This window comes from Pteropus alecto, unplaced genomic scaffold, assembly GCF_000325575.1.
Source record: "Pteropus alecto unplaced genomic scaffold, ASM32557v1 scaffold239, whole genome shotgun sequence".
Lineage (NCBI taxonomy): Eukaryota > Metazoa > Chordata > Mammalia > Chiroptera > Pteropodidae > Pteropus > Pteropus alecto.
Genome location: NW_006494613.1, coordinates 1,762,865 through 1,786,042, shown reverse-complemented (window position 1 = coordinate 1,786,042; position 23,178 = coordinate 1,762,865). Strand labels below are relative to the sequence as shown.

At 38.4% G+C, this 23,178-nt stretch overlaps 1 protein-coding gene across 1 annotated transcript in view; it reads left to right on the top strand.

Moving 5' to 3' along the window:
• Window positions 1-5,295: 5,295 nt before the first annotated feature.
• Window positions 5,296-23,178, top strand: part of CLRN1 (clarin 1) — a 34,613-nt gene continuing 16,730 nt past the window's right edge. Inside the window, exon 1 of the mRNA XM_006926220.1 lies at window positions 5,296-5,852. Coding sequence (XP_006926282.1) covers window positions 5,600-5,852 — 253 coding nt within the window. The 5' untranslated portion in view covers window positions 5,296-5,599. The remainder of the gene's footprint in view (window positions 5,853-23,178) is intronic.

Sequence of the window (23,178 nt, the reverse complement as noted above, 5' to 3'; positions counted from 1 at the left end):
AAGACTTTGTGATCTGTCTGACTGAAAATTAAGCTGTCTTACTACCTAAAACATCTTAATGGACAAGGGTAGAAATCTAATAATTTCCCCAATGTGTCTGAAAAGAAATAAATTGATACACAGAGAGCTTAGAATAGAGCTAAGACAGAGTAAGCTCCCATATGTATTCCCGTATGTTAATACTGCTACTATTATTTTGATATCAAAATATTATTTGATAGTCATCAAGTATTTTAAGTGACACACCCACACAAAGGAAAATATTTACACAACAATAATAGTTGGTATTGACAGAATCAAACTACTTCAAAGTTTGCCATCTTAATACATCTACCCCACGTTACAGCAATGAGGAAAATTAGTATTGATTTTCACGTACTAGGAGTCTGGTTCATTTATTATTGTTAACGCAGGTGTCTCAAACTGTGCCTTCCTTTTTCAATTCTTTAAGTTAAGTAACTTTTTCCTCCTTGCTGTAATAGTTCAGACATTCTGCTGGGTCGAGGTTTAAGTATCAACATAGTCTTGATATAAGATACCAACAAGAAACCCAGAAAAATTGGAGGGTGTCACACATATCTTATTTAACAGATTACACCAGTGGCAATTTCACTCCACTTCTGGCTCTTGCTCTATAGCTCCTCTGTCAAAGAAGCCCAACTCTTACACTTACACTAAATATCCCCTAACTGTCATCAACCCTGAGAATCCCTGCACTGAATTCTCCTTCCCAATCCAAATTTACTTGGGTTCATCTGTATTCCAAAAGAACTTTGTTTTCTTTTTTCTTCCCTTTCCTCAACCCTTTTAATCCTCTAGTTTAAGCAATTAGCTTTACAAATATTAGCTGCAATCAAGGTCTAGCACATGTGGTAATTTTCCCCCTAATAAATCAATCAATTCTTTCTGTGGAGTGTTTTTTTTTTTCTTTTACAGCCATCAGAGAATTACAATTCTACTTGAGGATCACCAGCGACTTGAATTAGTCAAAAAAATGTCAATCAAATTTGCCAGATTTTGCTTTAAAGATGAGAAAAATGGGATGGATTCACAAAGGCCTCTTGTCTTAGAATACGAAGCTTGATAAGCCCTTGTTGAATCCTTTTTAGAGAGGCCTTGGTGTATAATGATCCATTTGGAAGAAAATCAAAATCAGTATTACCATTGACAAATCAGACAAAACCTAGAAACTCCTATTAAATAATCTAAAAATTAATAATTGAAATAATCAACCACCTAGTATCTCTAGGCAATGCAATATTCTGTAATAGCTAACAGGTTAGTACAGCAAAGAAAAAAAAAGAGAAGAGATACAGCAAATGAACAAATTTTAATTCCATAACTTGCAAATAAACTTTTTTAGTCAGAAGGGAACTAAAGAATATTTGGTCCACACTTATTACTGTGCTTCTCAGAGCTGACTTTAGGGCCGGGAATGGGGTGCTCTTTGAGAATAAGGAGTGAGGGGGGCCCAGTGGCAGCCACCAGAGATCTCATCTTCCCCAGCATAGATGTCCATTTTGATCTCATCTTCCCCAGCATAGATGCCCATTTTTTATCTCTTATTCTACCCAATAATTCAGTTGAGAAAATGTTCTCTCTGGTTAAAAATAATTTGAGAATCACCTATGCAGCCTGAGACCACTCTTTTCATGATTAAAATTAATGCCAGAAAAATTAAGGAATTCTTAATTTAGTGATGGACTTGTACCCAGACCCTGGATCATATCTTTCTTCCAGTGCTCTTTGCACACCACGCCACACTGTCTCTCATGCAGAGGGAGTAATCAGGTGAGAATCTCAAGGCCTTTAGATGTGAGACTTTTTTTGGTTGTGGGGGAGAGGGTGGGGCGGGGAGGGCGGCCAGGGAGGGGATGGTTTTGCACAACTATAAGACAAAAACAATGAAGCTAAATTAGTGTGAAAAGAGGCATAAATACTATATTGGACACAGAGACACATTCCCTATATTCTTCCTAGTAACGCTAAAGAATTATATCATCCAGAACCTGAAAGGAGTCATGAGGGAGGATGGAAGGGCCTCGTTCCATTTTCTTATGTCACCAAATGAATTGCTATTAAGATAGAGGGAAGTAAAGATTTTAGTAGGTTACTTGGTGAAAACTTGTTGACATTAATGACTCAAATTCTCAGAGAGGCTGCAAGGAAAACGGTGTCATCACTGTCATTCAAGTCATTTAAGATGAAATTTCAAAAGAAGGCTGTCAAGCATAATGACTGCCACGTTCTATTACATCCTGAAGGGTGGTTCGTACACACTGCTATGCAGCCTGCGGGTGGCTGGTATTGAAATCTGAAAAGAAGCTGCTCAGGGAGGAGGTGAGGTGGGTGTATGACCCAAGGGAGGCTGCTTTGCAACTAGGAGACATCACCGTTGACATTCACATGGTGACTTGGGGTAAATCTATAACCCAGGGCCTGGCCTTTAGCATTGGGTATGCTGAAACCTAACCCTATTAGGACATTTCAACAAGATCATGCTCTTAGAGCTAAACAAAATTCAGGAAAATTTGAGCTATAAATGGTATAAATTTATTAATTTACAATGAGAATATTTTCCTCTGGCAATTGGATGTTCATGTCTTCATGCATTCCAGCACCAAGACAGCTGCAAAGCCTAGTTAGTGATCACAAGGCAGCTGTGTAAAATGAGGTAGGAGCCCTGGTTCTCAGCCTTGGCTGCATATTGCAATCACCTGGGGTGCTTTAACTCTAAGGCCATACTCTAAAATCAAGTAAATCTAAATCTCAGTAATTAGAACCCAGACACCAATAGCTTTAAAATCACCTCAAGTGTTTCCAATGAGCAACTAAGACTGAGAACCACCGAGTTAGAGAAAAGAGGTCATCCAGGCCACCACAAGTCTTGAGGCCCCATTCTTCCCACATAGGGATCCATACTCTTATATGTCATCGGCCAGTGGGATTTTGTTTTGTTTTGTAATTTTAAGCTGGGAACTGATATAGGTTTGCCAACTTTTTAATTTGCCAAGTAAGGACATTAAAAGTTCAACTTATTAACAACGAAGATTAGGAAGGATACAAGTTCAGGATAAAAGGGTAACTCAGTATGTTGTATTTATTTTTCTCATGTTTCTACAGATCAGGGAAAATTTCACTATAGACTGATGCAAACTTAAAAACTGGTGTGATCTAACTGCTCTATGCATCAGGGCTTTTCTTCTTGGACAGCTATAGATATACTTGGCTGTGTTTTGGTTCATTAAGCCACTGTCTTATGCTACTCCTCTGTTACCACATCCTTTCTGTCAAAGTATTAATAATATTGATTAAGTTGTGGGTAATTTCTGCTCTCAGGCTTAGAAATGTTCCACCTCTTCCAATTACAGAATATGTTGATTTAATTAGTGAAACTCTCCTTAGACATCTTAAACTAAGGTTTCTGAAGTGGGTGTGGCACATGTATCCCCAGAAAACCACTTATTGTGGGCAATGGTGTCCTCTTGTTTTGCTAGTGGACAATGATGGCAATTACTCTAAATCAAGTAGAGAATTCATTGGGGTGCCAAATAGCCTGTTTATTCTGTGTCAGTTTACATGAACTAAAAAGACTTACTTTTATCATGAACCCAGTTTTGAGTGCTTCTTTTGTGTATGCCCCATATTTCTGAGGGTATGGTTTATTCTGCCCACCCCCACCCCTGAAGGGACAATGGCATTTTTGAACCAGTTTTATGCTTAGTTGTCTATCTTTAACAAGAAAGCCTCTGGCAACTACTAAGAGAGAATAGCTGTGCCAAAAATCCAAGACTATACCTTAAAGTTACCCTCAAAGTACACGCAACCAAGAGACTCATCTATGCTGACAATGGTGTAAAATAAATTTTCGTTTATTAATTTCTTTTAAGCTGCCACGCTTAAAGGTAGATTGAGATACTAAAAGCCAGCATAAACATATGCTTTTGACCAACTGGGAAAATTCTATTTGCAGATGTCTTTTTTCCAAGCACCCAAGATATATAACTAATGGTGGGCTACTCTGTCCTCATTACTCACAATTCAACACAACCCAAACGGAAGGGCTTGTCATCTCTTCAAGGTCAAGTGCTGCTTAGTGTAGCACATAAACCTTAGAATCAGAAGACTTGGATTTGAATTAAGTGCCATTACTCTCTTGCACAAATTGATCTCGCTGAACCTCAGTTTCTTTATCTTTAAAATGGGGATATGGTCATCATATTTACCACCACTGTCATCATCATCATCTTCATCATTATTTTATATGGTAATTGCGAGAATTAAATAAGATAATTTACGTTAAATGCTTAGCAAGGTGCCAGACATACTAAGTTCTTATTAAAAGTTAAGAAATTTTGTTCTAAAAGTTAAGAACTCTGTTGGTCAGGGTCTAGCACAATAATGTGGCATGCACTTCAGTACATACATGCACACACACACACACACACACACACACACACACACCCCTGCTATCTGTTTGCTGGAGGAGAAAATTCATTGGAAATGTAGAATTGCAAAGCTATCACTGAATTCTGAACTTCAGTTTTCAGATCTTAACAATTTAACCAAATTTACTTTGCTACTTAATCTTGCTCACGAATTTGTCATTTGTCTCTTTAACTGATTACTTCTGACCCTTGCTTTTCCATGGCAAATTCTTAGAGCTTTCCACCTGACCACAACGCCTTCTTCCCATGATAATGCCCTTGTCTTCTTCAGAGATCCTGGTGCTTCTCGAACCCAGAACCATATTCCCTTGCTATGGTCCTGAAGCAGCCAAATGTTTTAAAGGAGGTGTTTAGAAACTTAGATCTTGGCACCTGCATCTCCATATTTTTGTTTGCCAAAATATTTGAATCAAATTATCTGTTGATACATTGATTCTAAATCATGGATCTGAGAGAAAAGGAGTTAGGAGGACAAGCTCTAGTGGTTGGTCTCGGGCACTTCATATCCATGCAGGACACAATTAAGTCCAATGTTTTGTCTTGCTACAGTTGACATTTTAAAAAAATGAATTAATACCAATAAACATATGTTCTTTCTACCTCTGCCAAAATTCTTCTTTTACCTGCACTAAAAAAAAAAAAAAAAAAAGAAAAGCCTACAAAAATAAAAACACATCAATAAATGAACTTCTCAGGTTGCTGAAAATTTACCATAGGAGCCAACCCTGTTTCTGAAAAGTTTCAACTCATCCAATCAGACAAAAGGCTGAGGAAAGAGACGGCATTTATCAAGTTACACGGAGGACTCCATCTGTCATCCTAGACCTTTGTTACCAAGTGACACAAGAGGAGATACTTGAAGGCAGTTTGAAAGAGTTTTATTTTACAGATTCTTAGTCCAAAGATTTCAAATTAGAGAGAAGTAGAAGCAGAAAATAGACAAGCCACGTAAGTATGATGAAGAAGCCTTCATCCTGACATTCTACTGGCATCTAACGTGGCTAGAACCTCAATCAATGGTGAAGTAGCCTTTTCAGCTGAGATCTGTCTGTTCAGTGTCTATAATAAATGCGGTCAAAGGGGCAGTCGCTTCTCAGCACTCACAAAGGTCTTGTTTTTGAACCTCACCCTCACGAAAGCCAATTTTCATCATGCCAAACCAACAGAAGAAAGTCATTTTTTGCACGGCCGGGGTGTTAAGCTTCTTGTGTGCCCTGGGAGTTGTGACAGCCCTGGGGACACCCTTGTGGATCAAAGCCACCTTCCTCTGTAAAACCGGGGCTCTGCTCGTCAACGCCTCAGGGCAGGAGCTGGATAAGTTCATGGGTGAGATGCAGTACGGGCTTTTCCACGGAGAGGGCGTGAGGCAGTGTGGATTGGGAGCAAGGCCCTTTCGGTTCTCATGTAAGTAACAACTGCATTTGAATTATTTAATGCTTTAGAAACACTCGTCCCAGTGTTACCAGGAATTGTTTTTGAGAGCCTTGCCCTGTCTCTTGTAGGATATTTTAAACAGCTGTAAACCATTTGAAATACCTGGGACTCTTCTGAGCACTCTTCTTCCTAGTTTTTATATTTTGTGTTTATTTTATTCATTATTTCATTCTTGCTATTTTTATTATGACAACATATAGTTAATGAGTAGCTATGGGGTTAATGTTTTTGAAAAGATAAGCAATTAAAATTCTTAAATGTTAATATTTACATAAGAAATTATGAGATCTTTTTAAAAAGGGAGGGACTTGGAGAAATAGGAAAGCTGTAAGAGATAATTTTTGTTTTGTTCTTTAAAAAAAGGTCGGTGTTAAGCAACCCTAGCTGCTTTTTCACCTTGCTCATGACTTTGTTTCCTGTCTACTTCCCTATTATCCTTGCTAGGACCTGTCCTGGTGATAAATATTTTTTTAAACCAGTTTGGAATCAATTGGCTATAGAAATTTTAAACAATCGGCTGTGCTAACTGGGGAAAAAATAGTTGTCCATTTAGTATAGAAAATTTGCAACTCATTGACCTTCAAATCAGGTAGAGAATTTGAGACAGGTTTCCTGTCACAATTTTTGTGAAATGGAAGTGTTATCTACAGTATTTTTAACCTGTTTATCTTAAGAAGAGAAATTTTTAAAAATTACCATGTGAATAGGCAACTCGTTAAATGAAAATTAATAAGAAGTCATTTGTTATATCTCTCACAACACACATTCAGAAATTATTATTTCAGAAGAGTTGGTTTGGAAGGATCTTATGAAGACACAGTCAGTAAATTAGTGCATAAATCACTCTTCAGGAAAGGAGGTTACCAATTGAGGCATTTAAAATGAATTATTAGTTTGCCTCTGTATTTTTTCTCTAGCATAGGTAGAAGGCTAAATTAATTAAATTTATTATTAACATATGCAGTATCTAATTAAATTTCAGTGCTGGACTATTTATATTTCTGCAACATTCCTTATATCTTCTTAGTAGTCATTGGACACCAACCTTCAACTCACATGGTGAGTTTGTAAGTGTTACAAATTTTCATAGGGTGCCAGAAATTCATCTTTTCAAGAGATTATCATCCACTAGATTTGATGAAGTGGAAACCAACTCTTTTCACTGAATGGCTTTAGTTTATTAAGATAATGGGGCTGTTAAGAGTTGCTTAGTTTTCATTGTGGCTGAGGGAAGAACAAAGCAGAATGTTATGTGATTTGTAACTGTATTAAAAAGTAAAAAAAGAAAAAAGATGAGTGAAATGATTTAGCCATAAGTCACTGGCAGCTAAAACATGAGTAAAGCTTTGCACAAATGAATCTATACAAAAGCAGGGAGCGTCAATGAATTTTCTGAAGCCTTTGCATTTTCTATCCTACACATACTGTAGGACAATAATATGTTTTCTAATAACGCTTACTAGACACTAAGCACTATGTACATTTCATCTCATTTAATCTGCATATGGCCACATTTCTCTGTGGTTCAATGAAAGTTGTTTTTTTTTTTTTATGGCTATGTCTTATGCTGGTCCTATCTAAGATGTTGTTCTCATCAGGTGTTCCTCACTTTGCTTTCTCTGAGGACTCACAGAACTGATGAGTTTAAACAACGCCCTCACCTACATCACAGAATTGCATTAATTCCCATGATACTCAACGTTTTCCCTCAGCTTAGTGAAGAAAATTTTACATTTGCTTGTTTGTTCTTTGGTCACAACTCTCTCTATATACTATCCTAGACATAATAAAATCTTATTTCTGAGGTCCAGCAAAGTATACTTACAGTATATATTTTTCCATCTAAGCAGAAAAGTATCTTTTTCAGTGTAACACGAGAGAAAATGGAAAAAAACTGTAGAATAGATCCAATGGACTAAGCATAATGCTCATTTAAATAAATACCCCTCTGAGTGTTAAAAATTTCCTAATTAATGTAGCTTTAGGACACACTGCACCCAGTTTATACTGTTTATACTCTTCTTGCAATATAGCTTGGAGGTCCACATCTTCCCATTCAAAATGGCATCGCCTGTAAATGATGTTCTATGAACATATCCTTGAAGGTAGAGAGTCCTCTGATATTCTTTCAGATTGAAAAACATAGCTCTGTTCATATAAAAGCAGAATAGGTCTAATACTGTCTTCTTAATAATGGCTTCCTCTGAACAAAATCCAGTCTTCGAAAAGTTCAGGATGGATAATACTTTTCTGTTTCTTTCAGAGTCCAACTTATAATAAGAGCACAACTCAGTTCCCAGAACTTCCCTCTTTCTCATTTTTCCTTTAAAATGTTATTAAGCAAATGTTTGGATTTGCAGAAACTTTCCAGTATAGGAGGAATGGAAAAGGTAATTCATCAAAGTATCAGTCGTTTTGTGGCCAGTTTTCTTCATGTTGTCACACTATCTTCAGTTAATATGAATTTATATTTTAATTCTGTTGGATTGCTAAATGTTACATTGCCTACCAAACTTTTCATTTAGATTAACATTGGCCAACAAAAATATAATGCAAGCCATAAATATGAGCCACAGATTTAATCTTAAATGACCTAGTAGCTGTATTAGAAAAAAAAAGAAACAAGTGAAATTAAAATTAATTTTTAATGACATATTTTCTTTAACCCAAGATATCTAGAATACTATCGTTTTAACTGTTAACATAAAAAAAGTATTGAGCTATTTCACATTCTTTTTTTGAGTGCTAAGTCTTTGAAATCTGGGTTGTATTTTGTACTTACAGCACTTCTCAGTTAAGACAACCACATTTCAAGTGCTCACTAGCCAGTCCAATGTGGCTTATAGTTATCAGACTGGACAGTGCAAATTTAGATGGAGATTTACTATGAATAAATTGGGCATTGATGGTGTCTATATTCTAAATGAATTTTTGCTTGGTTGTCTACAAGTTTATGTGCATTACTTTTATATGCACTTGTATGTGTCACTATTAAAACCCAGATGTGTAATGTAACATGAAGATGAAGAATGGACCAGGAAAATAGTTAGGTGATGTCATTTTTATTCCTATTAAATGTTCCCTATTAACTACTCTATCTCTTTTAATTACAACAAGAATCTCCCCTGCCAGCATGCACAGTTATGCTGGGAAAACTTCTGCCTCATTTACTCTGGCTGGTTCTCATCCATTTATAGGTCAATGGTTCATTTTCTAGAGGTCACTAGCATTCATACCTAGCACACAATTTCATTCATTATAATGAAGAATTGTTTTTCTTTAAAGGCAACACAACTGGTGGGCTTAATTTTTCCTAATATGTCACCTGTAAAATTTTAATAATGATGTTTAAACTCTAAATGCACCAGCAAGACAAAAACTGCCAGTTTTGAGCTCAGTGTGTGTCGGTAAGTTTCTGTTCTGGTGATGTGAAATACTGCAAAGCATCATCAAAATATGATACCCAAGAATCAAATGGTATCAATCATTCCTAGATATGCTGATCTATTTATTGCTAAGACAGTTCAATGAGCTGATAAAAACATATGGAATCTTTTTTTTTTTTGAAATGTGAAAGATAAAAATTAAGCAATTATGTATCACAGCTTGAACTTTAGTCATACTTTAAAAAGCATTTTAATTTGGAAGTCATGATTAAAAATTTATAAAAAAAACTTAACAGAGGTTTAGCTTATTTCATATTTTAGAAAAGCAGAGTGTCTTTACCAAATAAAGCATGTGATACAAATTGCAGAAGGGATGTTGAAACTACTTCGACAAACAAGCAGGTGGCTTCTCAAGCGTATTTTGGGGTAGAAGAGTGGGGATTCAGGATCTCTGTGACCTCTGACACTGTCTCCATAATCTCCTGCAAGTGTGACTCTTGTCTCCTGCTAATCCCACTTGCCCCAGGTGATCTGCTGGTCACCATCCTTATAACCTACACCTCTCCTATCACCCTACCAAACCTTGGCAGAGCTGCAAAGGTCTTTGACATACCCTCTTCTGATAACAGCGCCTGTCTCTTCTCTTTTCCTTGGTGTGTGGCCTGTGCGGAAGCAGGCATGGTGGGGCTGGGAGGAAAACCTATGGGGTTCACCTTCAAAGACTAATGGTAAGAGAGATGGGGAAAGGAAGCCACCTGCACCATTTCACCCAGCATGCACGAGGGCCCTCATGCCTTTTAGCCTGGGGCCTTATTGTCTTGTCTCACTCACCCATTAAAACAATCCAGCAAATAGAGATTTTGTTTTCCTCTCATTGAGAAAAAAAACTGTTAGTGGGATGAAGAGAGTCAAGTTTAAGAAGCACTAGTGTGAAGGAAAAGGCTTCAATTTCTCTTGGCCAAATAATTTTTTCTCTTCTCTCCTTCCCAAACCTTGATGTTCACTCTATTATTTCAAATCACCTTGTATTATAAGAAGTTGAGAATGTGCATTTCTCCATAAGGAGATCCTGAGCCCCAAGAAGGTGGGGGCTGCATATTGCTCATCCTGGTGCTCTCTCAAACCAGGAGCCAGCACAGTTCATGTCACAAAGGGGTTCTTAATAAATGCTTGATTTGCTGACACCATTGAGATTAGGTGGCCTGGGTTTGAGGCCACTCATTGGATTAGACTTTGAGCAAATCACGTCATTTCTCTGCTTTTCAGTTCTTGTATCTGTAAAACAGGAATTAAAACTAGATGATTTCCAACATCTCTTATAGCTCAAACTCTCTATGATCCATATAACGAGGGCCTGGCTGGTCTAGAAAAGGTCCTTCCAGCTTGCATGGCCCCTCTGGTCTCAGTCTCATAAAGCTTCCACCGACGGATTTCAGCCCATCATCAGGAAGTGGTGGGTTTTGTGTGCCTTCACTCTTTGGTCCTCAAAGCTCACGATTCTTAAGTATTCTGAAATAGCTACCATTTATCAGGGCTTAAATGAATTTCATTATCAAAGTGAATGCTTCTTTTCTTCCTGTCATAACCTTTTACTTTTTGCGTAGAAAATTGCAGGTTAAAGAAGGAGAAAATGAATGAGATGCTTTAAAAATCTAGGAAAATGAATTAGTGGGTTCCAAGAGCAGGAGCAGCCATAAACACTCAATTTAGACAGTACTATTGAGAAAACAAAAAAGGAAGGTCAAAAGACAGTGAGAGGCTGACCTCCTACTTCCTTCATTTTTTTCCTCCATATTTCCTAGAAACCCCTCCTTCATCCTCACTAAAAAAAAAATTCCTCTTTCCTGAATCTGATTTCTTAAACTGATAATGGCCAGAAGTTAAGTAATAACCAGTACGTTTCACACTTCAAGGGTATTTTTCCTCTGAAGGAAGAACTTAAACAGAAATTATCCTTGAACTGGTGAGAAATGTGGGGGAAATGATTTTTAGGAAAGGAATTTGTGGTTCTCCTTGCCTAGTCCAGGAAGAAAACATTTATTTCTCCCTCCTCCCTAACAACTACCTCCAATATCTTTACCAGAAATAAATATTCCACAGAATCAGCCTTGAGAATTATAATTTTGCATATGTGTGTACATGCAGACACACACACACACTTTCCTTCCTTTTAAATTATCCTCCACTTCAAAACATCTCAGAAGGCAAATGATAAGATGGCAGTAGTATATCCTTGTGTATCAATAACCACTCTAAATGTAAATGGTTGAATTCACCAATCAAAAGGCACAGAGTGGCTGGAAGGTTAAATTACCCTTTACACTAACAGCCAGTTACGTCTGCTCTGTTTTGTCTTCTAATATCTGAGAGGAACTCATCTTCCCCAATGACTTTCCAACCCGGAAGAAAATATATTTATTCAGCTGCCCGTTTATTGGGTTCCTCATAGGTACCAGACATTTTGCATATATTATCTCCAATCCTTATATGGAGGTGTTATGATACTATTCCTCTTGAACAAATACAGAAACTGGAAACTCAGAGAGATCACGAAATTTCCCAAAGTCACAGAGCTAGTAGGAGCGGACCTGGGATTGAAATGTGGACACATGTGATAAATCATGCACATTTCTCTGCCACATTCTATCTCCTTACAATGTGTAAAAGGAGATGAAGAAAAATGTAAGGTAGGCTTTAGTTTCACCATCTATTTAAAAAATGATGTTGATATTTCACAAGAGCTAGTTCTTGACTTCATTCATTGCCTCTTTTGTTCACATTTCAATGGTCCAGATGTCTAAGCCCCGTCTTTGACCTTTGGAAGGTAAAAATAGTCAAGCCAAGCCTGTTTGATAATCTATCATGTAATAAAAATCTATGTGAGCAGGCCACACACTTATTGCTAATCTTTTGGTTTCTTGATTATATTACCATGATGTTGACTGTTTATGTTGAAGGCAGAAATACCTGACTGCATATGTGGTTAGCTGACTTAAGTTCACTGTCAACAAAAATCTTCATAATACGATCTTCAAAGTTAATTACTTTGACCACAACAATTATTTCACCATAGCAATTACCAAAATGGCAGGCTCTTTCCTGGGATGACACAAACAGTTTCAAAACAGAGGCAGGGACAAAAAGAAAAGCAAGTACATAGCATTTGATTCACTTTCAAAGATTTCCAAAAAATTTTATGAAGAGTCAGTGGAGAATTAGAGCATAAATTAACAGCTGATTTTTAAAAAATGAAAAATAAAAGCTCATTATTTTTCTCTCAAATATATCAGTGATTTCATAAAGTTAAAGGCATATTTTTAGAAACAAAACTCACTTACTTTAAACAATGACAAATTTGCCTTTCATCTAGTCATACAGCTCAACACCCAGACTGGTTGTGGTATGATACACTTTTGTTACATGTATGATAGAACTGACTAATAGCAAACTGTACCTGGCAGACTAATTTATGTGGGATTCACACTTCACACCGTCCCAGCATGTTATAACTGTGGCAAAGCCATTCTTGGGAGTTATTACCTGACATAATCATACCCTGTGGATTAGGAGCGGTTAAATGGGTTCTGTTATCAGAGACATATATGTGCCAAAGCAGCTGTCGTCCCTAAGCCACCATGGGTGATTAAGACTCACTGATGGGGCTGCCTCTGAATAGGCTTGAGTCAGGTAGATACACTTCAACTGAAATTCAATCGAGCTACTGAGAAAATTGTATTTTAAATGGTTCTAACATACCATCAGGTCTCCCCTTTTTAAGTGCTGGGGTCATGGATTTCATTCGCTCTAACCATGCAGCCATCAGAAGCCTGGCTCAATACATGGGTGTGAGATTATGGTGATATGAAAGGAGAGACGAATGCATTGAGCTTATGTCAGGGAATGTCTTTTACTGGATTTTCATGACTGGCTGCAGACGGGCTGAGGGGAAAGTCAGATCAAGAGCATTTCTATAAGAAGAAAGAAATCTTCCCTCGTATTCCCTTTGAAGAAAATGAATAGCTGAACACCAAGGGGCCAAATACAACTTCTTTTATGTGGAGAAGGACAAGTTGAGAAGGACACCAGGACCTCTGAAGCTGCCATTTCGCCTTTAATCTAGGAAAAAGTTGCTGCTCCATTGATGACATCATTATCAGAGGCTGCTTTCATTCTGAGAGCTTCACAGATGGTGTTACTTGCATTTTACATCTGGCCAGATGAAGGCGAAAAGAGTCGATGAGACCCAAATGATGAGATCAGTGGTCCGTAGCCCTGGCTGCGCTTTAGAATCACTTAGGGAATCTTTCAAACTGCAGATACCAAGGTTTTATCCCGGACCAGCTGAATCAGGCTCTCCAGAGTGGGGGCCAGAGCACTGGAATGGTTTGAAGCTTCCCAGGTGATTTTAATCTGCAGCCAGGGTTGAGAACTAGTGGGGTGGGTGGTGGCTAAGACAGGTGGAATCAGGAGAGGGCCAAGAGTCAGAAGCCCTGGATGTTAGGGACAGGGGAGGGGGACACCAGAAGGAGGGCAGGAGGAGAAGCAGTACTTAGCAATCTTTCACAATTAGAAGGTTTTCTGGTCAAACTCAAGCTGGGACACTTGGCGTTCATTCCTTTGACTGTTACGTGAAGCGTCTCACACTTTATCCACACCCATCTGGCACCAGAGGCAGTAAGCAATCTGACTGATGATGAGTTTGTGATAAGAAACTGCACGTACTTGGCAATCACCTCCCAGGGCTTCCTCTCTTTCCACATGTGCCCACCAGTGACAGGAGCCTACACACCACCTGGTCAGGGTGAAGGAGCCAGCTCTGCCCTGGATGGAGGCCTTTAGCTCTCCAGCCCTGCCTATGGCTGGGTGGGTGAGGCTGCCTAACTCAGCAGAACTTGGTGGATGATGTAAGTCATGTTTTCCAGCTGCTTTATCAAAAACAAAGCTAACATTTGACCTCCATCTGCCCATTGCCTGTTGAAGAGCTCTGCTCCTTCCAAAAAGACTACTGAAGGTTCTCTTTAGAGGTGTGCCATCAGCTCAAACATCATTTAAGACAAATCATTACAGAGAATGACCAAGAAATTACACAAGAGAAATAGAAACGAGAATGGGAACAATATATCAGATGCTGAGGAAAGTGTGTGACAGGTATCAAATAAGTAATTAACTATAAATCTAAAGTTCCTGGATTATTTATAGCAATAGTCACCCACCTGGTCAGGGAAAAAAAAAAAAGTCTGAGCTACAAGATAGAAAGTTCTCTTGAATTCCATGTAATCTAAGGACTCCCATGGGGGGATCTTTGATTCCAATGTACAAATATGTGCTCTGACCACCTGTGGGCCAAATAATTCCCATCCACCCTCAGTGATTGATCCTGAGACTTGAAAACGCAGACACTCTCCCTGCATTGTGTTTTTGTATCTTCTACTCCTCTCAGTGAGAATACAAGTCTCCTGACATTCTCATCATGTTAAAAGATAATATTTAGATAATTACTTAAAATTTACAAAACGCTTCCACATGAATGATCTCACTTATATCTCTCAAAACTTCTATGATTTATTTCTATTACCATTCACCTTTATAGGTAAGGGAACCAAGGCATATAGAGACCCACATGAGTAGTAAAATTACAAAACCAGATTAATCTCAAACTCTCCTAACTCCAAGAGTTATGCTTTTTCCAACCTGCCATGTTGGCTTTCAGTTAATGCCTGGCTATTTGTCTCCCTTTCCACAAATTCCTCAAATCTTCTGGCTTTGGTGGTATCTGCTATTTCAGCTGTCTAATACTCTTGGTTAATTATAGGTTTAAATTGGCTTTACTAATTCTTGTTTTAAGAATTGTAAGATAAAAGATACGACTGTTATAGTGGAATCAGTAATATATAAAAGGAGAACAAAGTTTCAGAATAAAATATAACAGAAGAACCCAGCAGATAGAAATAAAATAAATTTTAAGGCAACTGAAATGAAAGCCATACATCTAGAGATATCAAATAAAATATGGATTAATAGCAAGCAATAAAGGGACATACTTAGCAAATAGTAAAAACAAATAGTTTTTTATCTTATTCTTATTACCCTCCAATGATCTATTGAAAACATCATGACTTTACATGTAAGACACAAATTCTTTGTAAGGTAAAGAGTATCTATTCCTCTTAACAACAACAACAAAAGATTATTGGTGCCTATAATGTGCCTAAGCATTTTTCTAGACTGAGGATATGAAGGGGATGAGATAGGTACTTGTTCACAAGCAACTCAGAATATAACAGAAGTATTTTCCATTTTTCTTTTCTTCGAGGGCACTAAATTTTTGGAAACTACTAATTGTTACTTAGTAGTTTCCAAAAAACGTTCCTAATTTATCACCCAATTAGAGGATAAAACTTGTTTGTTTATTTTTCAATTACAGTTGACATTCAATATTGTATTAGTTTCAGGTGTATGGCATAGTAGTTAGACATTTATATAACTTACAAAGTGATCCCTTGATAAGTCTAATACCCACTTGGCACCATACATAGCTCTTACAATATTATTGACTATATTCCCTATGCTATACTTCACATCCTTATGACTATTTTGTAACTACTAATTTGTACTTCTTAACCTCTCCATTTTTTTCACTCAGCCTCCCATAACCCCTCTCTCACCTGGCAACCATCACTTTGTTCTCTGTATCTATGAGTTTGATTTTAGCAGAAATTTTTAAATAACCAACCACTTGTAAGAGCTGTACAGGTACATCCGTCAGGACAGGCCAGGTTACATTTTAATAACAAGTCAGAATATCACAGATTTAAATCAAAATAGATTTCTTTTTTGCTCATGGTACATATTCTTCAGAGATCAGCTGTAGGTCCAGTCCAGAACAAAGCCACCATCTAGAATATTGACTGTTGTAACAGAGAGAAAGAGTTGTGGAGACTTCATGCTGGTAACTAAATTCTCTCAAGAGACCCAGAACCGACCCTCACATTTTATTAGCCAAGGCGTGTTACACTGCCACACGTAACATCACAGAGGCCAAGATGTACAATCCTACTGTGAGGCCAGGCTGGGAGGAACCAGAACTGGAGGTGGTTGAATAGCACTAATTACTATTACAATTATTGTATTTATTCAGGAAGCTCCAAGAAGAAGAGTTACTCTCTATCAGGGCAAGGCACAGGGAAATCAGAGGAAAGTTTTTAAGGATAAGTTAGATTTCACTAGATGGCACCAAAGAAGCCACTCTGAGCAAAGGAATGACATGAACAAAGGTATGGAGAGCCTATTGTGGCCAGAGTACAGAGGATGTGTGAGAGAGAGGAGCACAGGGAGTGAGACTGGAGAGGAAAGCAATGACCAGGATATGAGGGACTCTGTTTGCTGTACTAAAGCAGTTAATTTTATCTTATATGCAATGGGAAGCCATTTAAGGATGTTAAGCAGTACCTGGCAGGACAGAAGATGGATTGGAAGAAGACCCAAAGAGGTGGGGAGGCAAGTCAAGAGGCTCCTCCAATATTTGGGGTCCCAAACCAAAGCATTGTCAGAGGCATGGTAAGGAAGGGAAATATTTCCAAAATAGTCAGAAGCAAAAATGAACAGAACTTGGTGACAGGATGAATCCCAGATTTCAGTTGGACAGATAGTTGTCATAATTCATCAAGATACAAAATATAGAAGGAGAAAGTTTAGAGGGAAGATGAAATTAGTTTTGATCATGTTTAATGAGGTCCTACTTATAGGTCAGCAACAAGAGATGTCCATTAGTTACATAGATTTGGAGGCCACGAGAGGGGCCTGGGGTAGAGCTAGAGGAGTGGGAATTGGTAGATTAGAGGTGGTAGTTGGAGACATCGCAGAAGATGAGGTTCCCCAGGGAGGGGAATGAAATGAGAAACTGGACAAAGATATGTTTTAGGAGACACCAATATATATGGCTAGAGGAGGAGCGACTTGGAGAGGAGACTGAGAGGGGAGAGTCGATGAGCTAGAGGAGGACAGCTGGGGGAAACCACAGGAGGAGAAACCTTCAACAAGGAAGTAATAGCCGATGGTTCTAAACATCACAGAGATGTCAAATAAAAAACAATGAAAATAGTTCTTTGAATTTTATACCAGATGGCCACAAAGGGCCTTTTCTAAAGTAGTCCTGATGGAGTGGGGAAGGGAAGACCTCGTAAGAGCTGAGGAGAGAATGGGAGGAGAGGATTCAGAGAAAGACTGAAGTCAGGCAGTAGCTAGAGGAACCTAAGGGCAGGCTAGGGAAGGTATGTGTGTGTGTGTGTGGTGTGTGTGTGTGTGTGTGTGTGTAATATGTGTGTGTGTGGGTGTGTGTGTTTACAATGGGTGGGTCTTTAGCATAATCCCATGTTGAAGGGATAGAGTTGTAGGGAAGAAAAAGCTGAAGACAGATAGAAAGGTAGGTAATTCTGCAAGGGTGGAAAAAGGTGGGTCTGAGAGCACAAGGAGAAGGTCAAGCCTTGGACAAGAGAAAAAAAATTTTTCCATTAGGAATAAAGGGAAGGTTGGGCATGGACCAAAGAGAAGGTGTAGGTGGGTGTCAACAAGGGACTGAAAAGTCGAGAGAATCCCCGGATAGCCTCTGTGAAATAGAAGAGTTCAATTCACTAGACATTTTTGATCTTTTTGTAGGCCAGGAGGTTTGGAATATGTGACAAGGGATGGAAGATCAAAGACTGGAAAATGCTTTTCAGAATAGGGGGACCACAGATCAGAGGCTCGAGGAGTCACCATCTGACCAGGAGAGTGGGGCTGTAGATGCAGAGGACACAGCCCAAAGATTAGAGCCCCCCAGCCAATGATTGTGGAAGTGTAAATTTCCTACAGAGAGCGTCCTAGGCACTGTGTTTTCACTCCAAGTCATTAATTTACAACATACTCAGATCAGTTTCATAATAACAGAGCATGACAGCCTTTCTCTACACGCTGAGTGGGTTATGCAATGCAGATTTCCTTTTTTCCCTCTCCCTCCTGCAACTTGGGTACCTTCTGTTCTGCTAATAGAAGAGTGAAGCCAAAGACTAGTTTCTTCTAGCTCTCTGTTTCTGACTAGATATCTTGTCAGAAATCTCTACTTTCCAGACTTCATGGAGGAGGAATTGAGCTTTGAACCAGGGTTGAAACAGTGGAATTTAATAGGAATGTTACAAAATATAACAGATGTTCTTTAGGTTACCTTGAATCTGTACATATATAGCGTTCTTTTAGAAAGCTGTCTGACCCAAGTAATTCCTCTGCTGGAAATTCATCCAAAAAGGTTTTTCTCGTTCATCATTTACCACCATAATAAGAAAGAAAAATGTGCTTGAAGGTGTTCATAAAAGCATTAGCTCTAATACTGAAACAAAGGAAAGTAATTTAATAGACAGCAATGCACCAGTTTGATGAAAAAATTCATATAGTTATCTAAATGATAGTTTTGAAGACAATATGTATGGCATGGAAAGTACTTATATTCTGAGTAAAAAGAACAGAATGTAACCTCAAAGTTGCATTGTGATCGAAGTAATATAGGAAACAAATATTAAGATAGACAAAAACTTGAAAGAGACAAAAATTAAAGAACATCTTGTTTTTAATGTTGGTGGGCTTATGGGTGAAATTTTTATCTTAATTTCCATTTCACTGTCATAATGTTGGTTATTAAAAAAAAATTTCCTCTATAAACAGTTGGACTTTTGGACAAACTAACAGAAGCACAGTGAGGAGGATGTTTATCTTCCCCCTGTCCTCCATCCCTGCTAACAAAAGAGCTTTGTCATGTTCAGGTTTCAGACGAATTCTTTTACCAAATCTCAAACTTTAAACCTGTTATTAAACAGTGGTCAGTTTCCATGTAACATATTGACAATCATCTAAGTATGTTGGATTAAAGTTTTTCTTTTAATAAAGAGATTTGAAATTCTATTCCAGTAGCCAACAAGGTCTTTCAACTTCTTTAAAAAATACACACACACACACACACACACACACACACACACACACACACACACATACTGGGTTCTATCAACCCTGTGACGACAACTTTATTTTATCTCCATTGTCCCAGATTCTCTCTGAAAACTCCTTTAATCCAGTTTCTTTTATCACCAGCCTTCCAGAAAACAGCTTACATCAAGGTCAACAGTGACTGCCTGACTTGGTGAACAAATTCTGGTTCCTTTCCAGAAATTCCCATCACACTAACACTGCCAGCCCTCCTCCACGTCTCCAGTTGGTACGTGGACTGTCCGTTCCTCTTCTCCCTTCCCTCCTCGTCATTGTGGTGCTAACTCCCAGTGGTTACCCGCCAAAACCCCAGACCTGCTAACCATTTCAGACTCCATTTCTGCATCTGACTCCAAGTAAAACATATCCATCCAACATATATGTGTTCAACAGCTACATCATGCATTCTCAACATTAGCAAGAATTCCCCAAGGAGATAAAAATTGGTTCTTGGGGGGGGCGGATGGTGGAATCCTCGCTTTTTAAAAAGTGTATATGTATATAAAGCACAGATATAAATACAATACAGAAACCAATATACAGTATATCTGTGGTATCAGAATTTCATGTGGGGGTCAGGAATTAGGAAAAATGTCTAAAAAGACTCCTGGGGTGGGGAGCAACAATGAAGAAAAAGTTGAGAAATACTGATCTACGTTGTGCCAGGCATCCTTGGGTGCTAGGAATGCGGTGGTTAATAAAGCAGACCGACACACCTGCACTTGTGCCTTGGGGGAAACAAACAATAAACAAATAAGAAAAAATACAGAATTTGTCAATGATGATAATTGCTGTATAGAAAAATAAGAGCAAAGAAAGGGGTTTGGGCATGGAGAAGTGACTGGACAGGGGACTGCTTTAGATAAGGTGGTTAAAGAAGGCTTTCCTGAGAAAGTGGCATTTAAGTAAAGACAGGGAGGTGACCGAGCAAGCCAGGAAGATATCTAGGGAAATATCCAGGCAGAGGGAACCGAAAGTGCAAAGGCCCTGAGGTAGGAGTATTCCTGGCATGTCTTAAGTACAGTAGGGAGGCCAGTGGCTAGAGCAAATGAAGTCAGAGTTCTGGCAAGGAGTTGTAGGCTGTTGCAATGATTTGACTTACATATGGAGTGAGATTAGAGTCCACCCAAGAGGGGTTTGAGCAGGGGATTGATATAAACCAATTCATTTTTTAAAGACCCTCCTGGCTGCTGGGTTGACAGTAGGTTATAGGAAAGAGGGGTGGAAGCAGGGAGACCAGTTAGGAAGTCCTTGCAATCATCCAAGTGAGACATGATGGTGGCTTAGATCAGGGTGGAACAGTGGAGATGGTGAGATGTGACGAGATTCTAAAGGTAGTGCCAACAGGTTTTCCTGATGAGTTGAACATGAAATGTGAGTGTGACTCAAGGATGTTGCAAAGGAAAAATGGAACTGACAGCAAATAAGGTGAAGAAGGCTAAAGGAAGCAAGTATAAGGAAGGGAAGAATATGAATTCAGTTTGAGACATATTGAGATGCCTGTTCAACATCCCAGTTGAGATGTTCAATAAGTAACTGGGAGTCATACAAGTGTGGGATTCAGGGAGAAGTCTGGGCAGGAAATATCTCTTTGATAGTGCTTCTAGGAAAAGTCATGATACTGGATAGAGCACCAAGGGAGTGAGTGAAGAGGGAGAAGAGAAGACACATAAGAACTGAGTCATCCCCTGAATGACTCAGATGAGGGTAAGATAGCAGCTGGTGATATGGAAGCAAAGCTGAGAGAGTGTAGTGTCTGGAACTCAGGAAGAAGTGTTTCCAGGGTGTGAGAGTGAGCTGCTGTGTCAAATGTAGACCTGGTAAGATGAGGACAAAGAACTGACCTTTGGGTTGGGCAGCTGGAAGCTCATGGGTGCCTTGGGAAATTTATTAATGCAGTAGGTTCAAGAGCAATAGCTGGAGGGGGACTCGAGAGATTTTTTTTTTAAGATGAGAAAATGACATGTTTGTGTGCTGCTGGGATGGATCCAGTGGGAGGGGCGGGGCGCTGATATGAGGCAGAGAATTCTTCAGCAGTGCCTTTGAGGAGATGAGAAGGGATGGATCGTGCTCAGTGGTGGAACAGGCCTTAGGGGCTCATCACTGTGAAACCCTGCTGAGCATTTACTGTGTCTAGGTATTTCCTATGCTGTCATCAAATCCTCACAAATTTGAGAAAAATGTAGACTTAGTTGTGTTTTTTGAAAAGGAAATCAAAGTTTAGGCAGTTCATGGAGCTAGAAAAGGAGCTGGACTGTGAACCTCCTCTAATTTCAAATGCATGATCTTTCCCAGGCTGCTCCACGGAAAACTTCATTTTACAGGGAGGAAGACAGACCCATTAACCTACTCAAGGTTCCTCAGTGGACAAGATCCTCGTGTGCTTGACTCTTGGCCCCGTGTTCCTTTTCTTTTCCTAAGCTCTCTCTTCCTCCTCACCAAATGGTCACTTTTACTGAGGCTCTCTCTCACATCTGGAAGACCCTATTCATTCCAGAATTTGTTTCTTTTACTCTTTTTTGTTCACAGTGAGGTTTATTGAAGTATTCATTTGAGAGTGCTTCTAGGAAAATTTTACATACAGTAAAATTCATTCTTTTTAGGTGTACAGGTCTATGAATTTTTCCTAACACAAAGAAGCATGTGAATATCACTACAACCAAAATATGGAACACTTCTATTGCCCCCCCAAATTCCCTTCGTACCTCTTTGTGGTCAGTTTTCTTCCTCACACCCAAGCCTGGGCAACCACTGATCTGTTTTCCGTCCTTATCATTTTGCTTTTTTCAGAATGTCATATATATAGAATCACACTCTATGCAGCTTTTTGAGTCCAGTTCCTTTTACTTGGTATAATGCATTACCAAGCCATTCACGTTATTGTGTGTACCAATAGTCTGCTTCTATTTATTACTTAGTAGTATTTTATCATGTGGATGGGCCACAGCTTATCTATCCTTTCATCAGTTGATGAATATTTGAGTTGTTTACAGTTTTTGATAAGTATGAATAAAGCCACTTTAAACATTTGTATGCAGAGTTTTGTATAGACCTAAGTTTTTAATTCTTTTAGGCAAATATTTAGGAATGTTAATGCTGAGTCTTATGTTGTCTATGTTCAGCTTTCTAAGTATTAAAACATAGACATAAATTTAAAAATCAACCTTTATCATATAAAAAAAATTACACAAGTGGATCATAGCCTTAAATGTAAACCTAAAACTAAAAATCTTCTAAAAAAATAGGAGAAAATATTTGTGGCCTTCCATTAGGTAAAGAATTCTTATATTTGACAATCAAAATATGATACCTAGAAGAAAAAAATGATAAATTGGAATTCATAAAAATAACTGTTCTTCAAAAGATACTGATAAGAACATGAAAAGACAAGCCACAGACTTGGAGAAAATATTTGTGAGTTGCTTATCTGATAAAGGATTGAACACGCTTAAAAGATTCTCAAAACTCAATAATAATAGTAATGAAATCCAATAAAAAATGCACAAAAGATATGAACAGACACTTTGCCAAAAAAAAAATGTGGAAGGCAAAGAACCTCACAAAAAAGATGCTCAACATCAGTCATTTGGCAAATGCAAATAAAAACTCTAATAAGATCAACTACACATCTATTAAATGGTTACAGTTTTTAAAAACCTGCCAAATGCCAGCAAGAATGAGGAACAAATGAGACTCTTGTACATTGTTGGTGGGAGGGTGAACTGTTACAGCCACTTTGGAAAATACTTGGCAATTTCTTAAGAAGTCACACATACAGGAGCTGAGGGTGAGGGACAGATTGACTATAAAAGGGGAAACGGAAAATTTGGGGAAAGATGGAATTGTTCTATTTCTTAATTGTGGTGGTAGTTACATAATTGTATGAATTTGTCAAAATT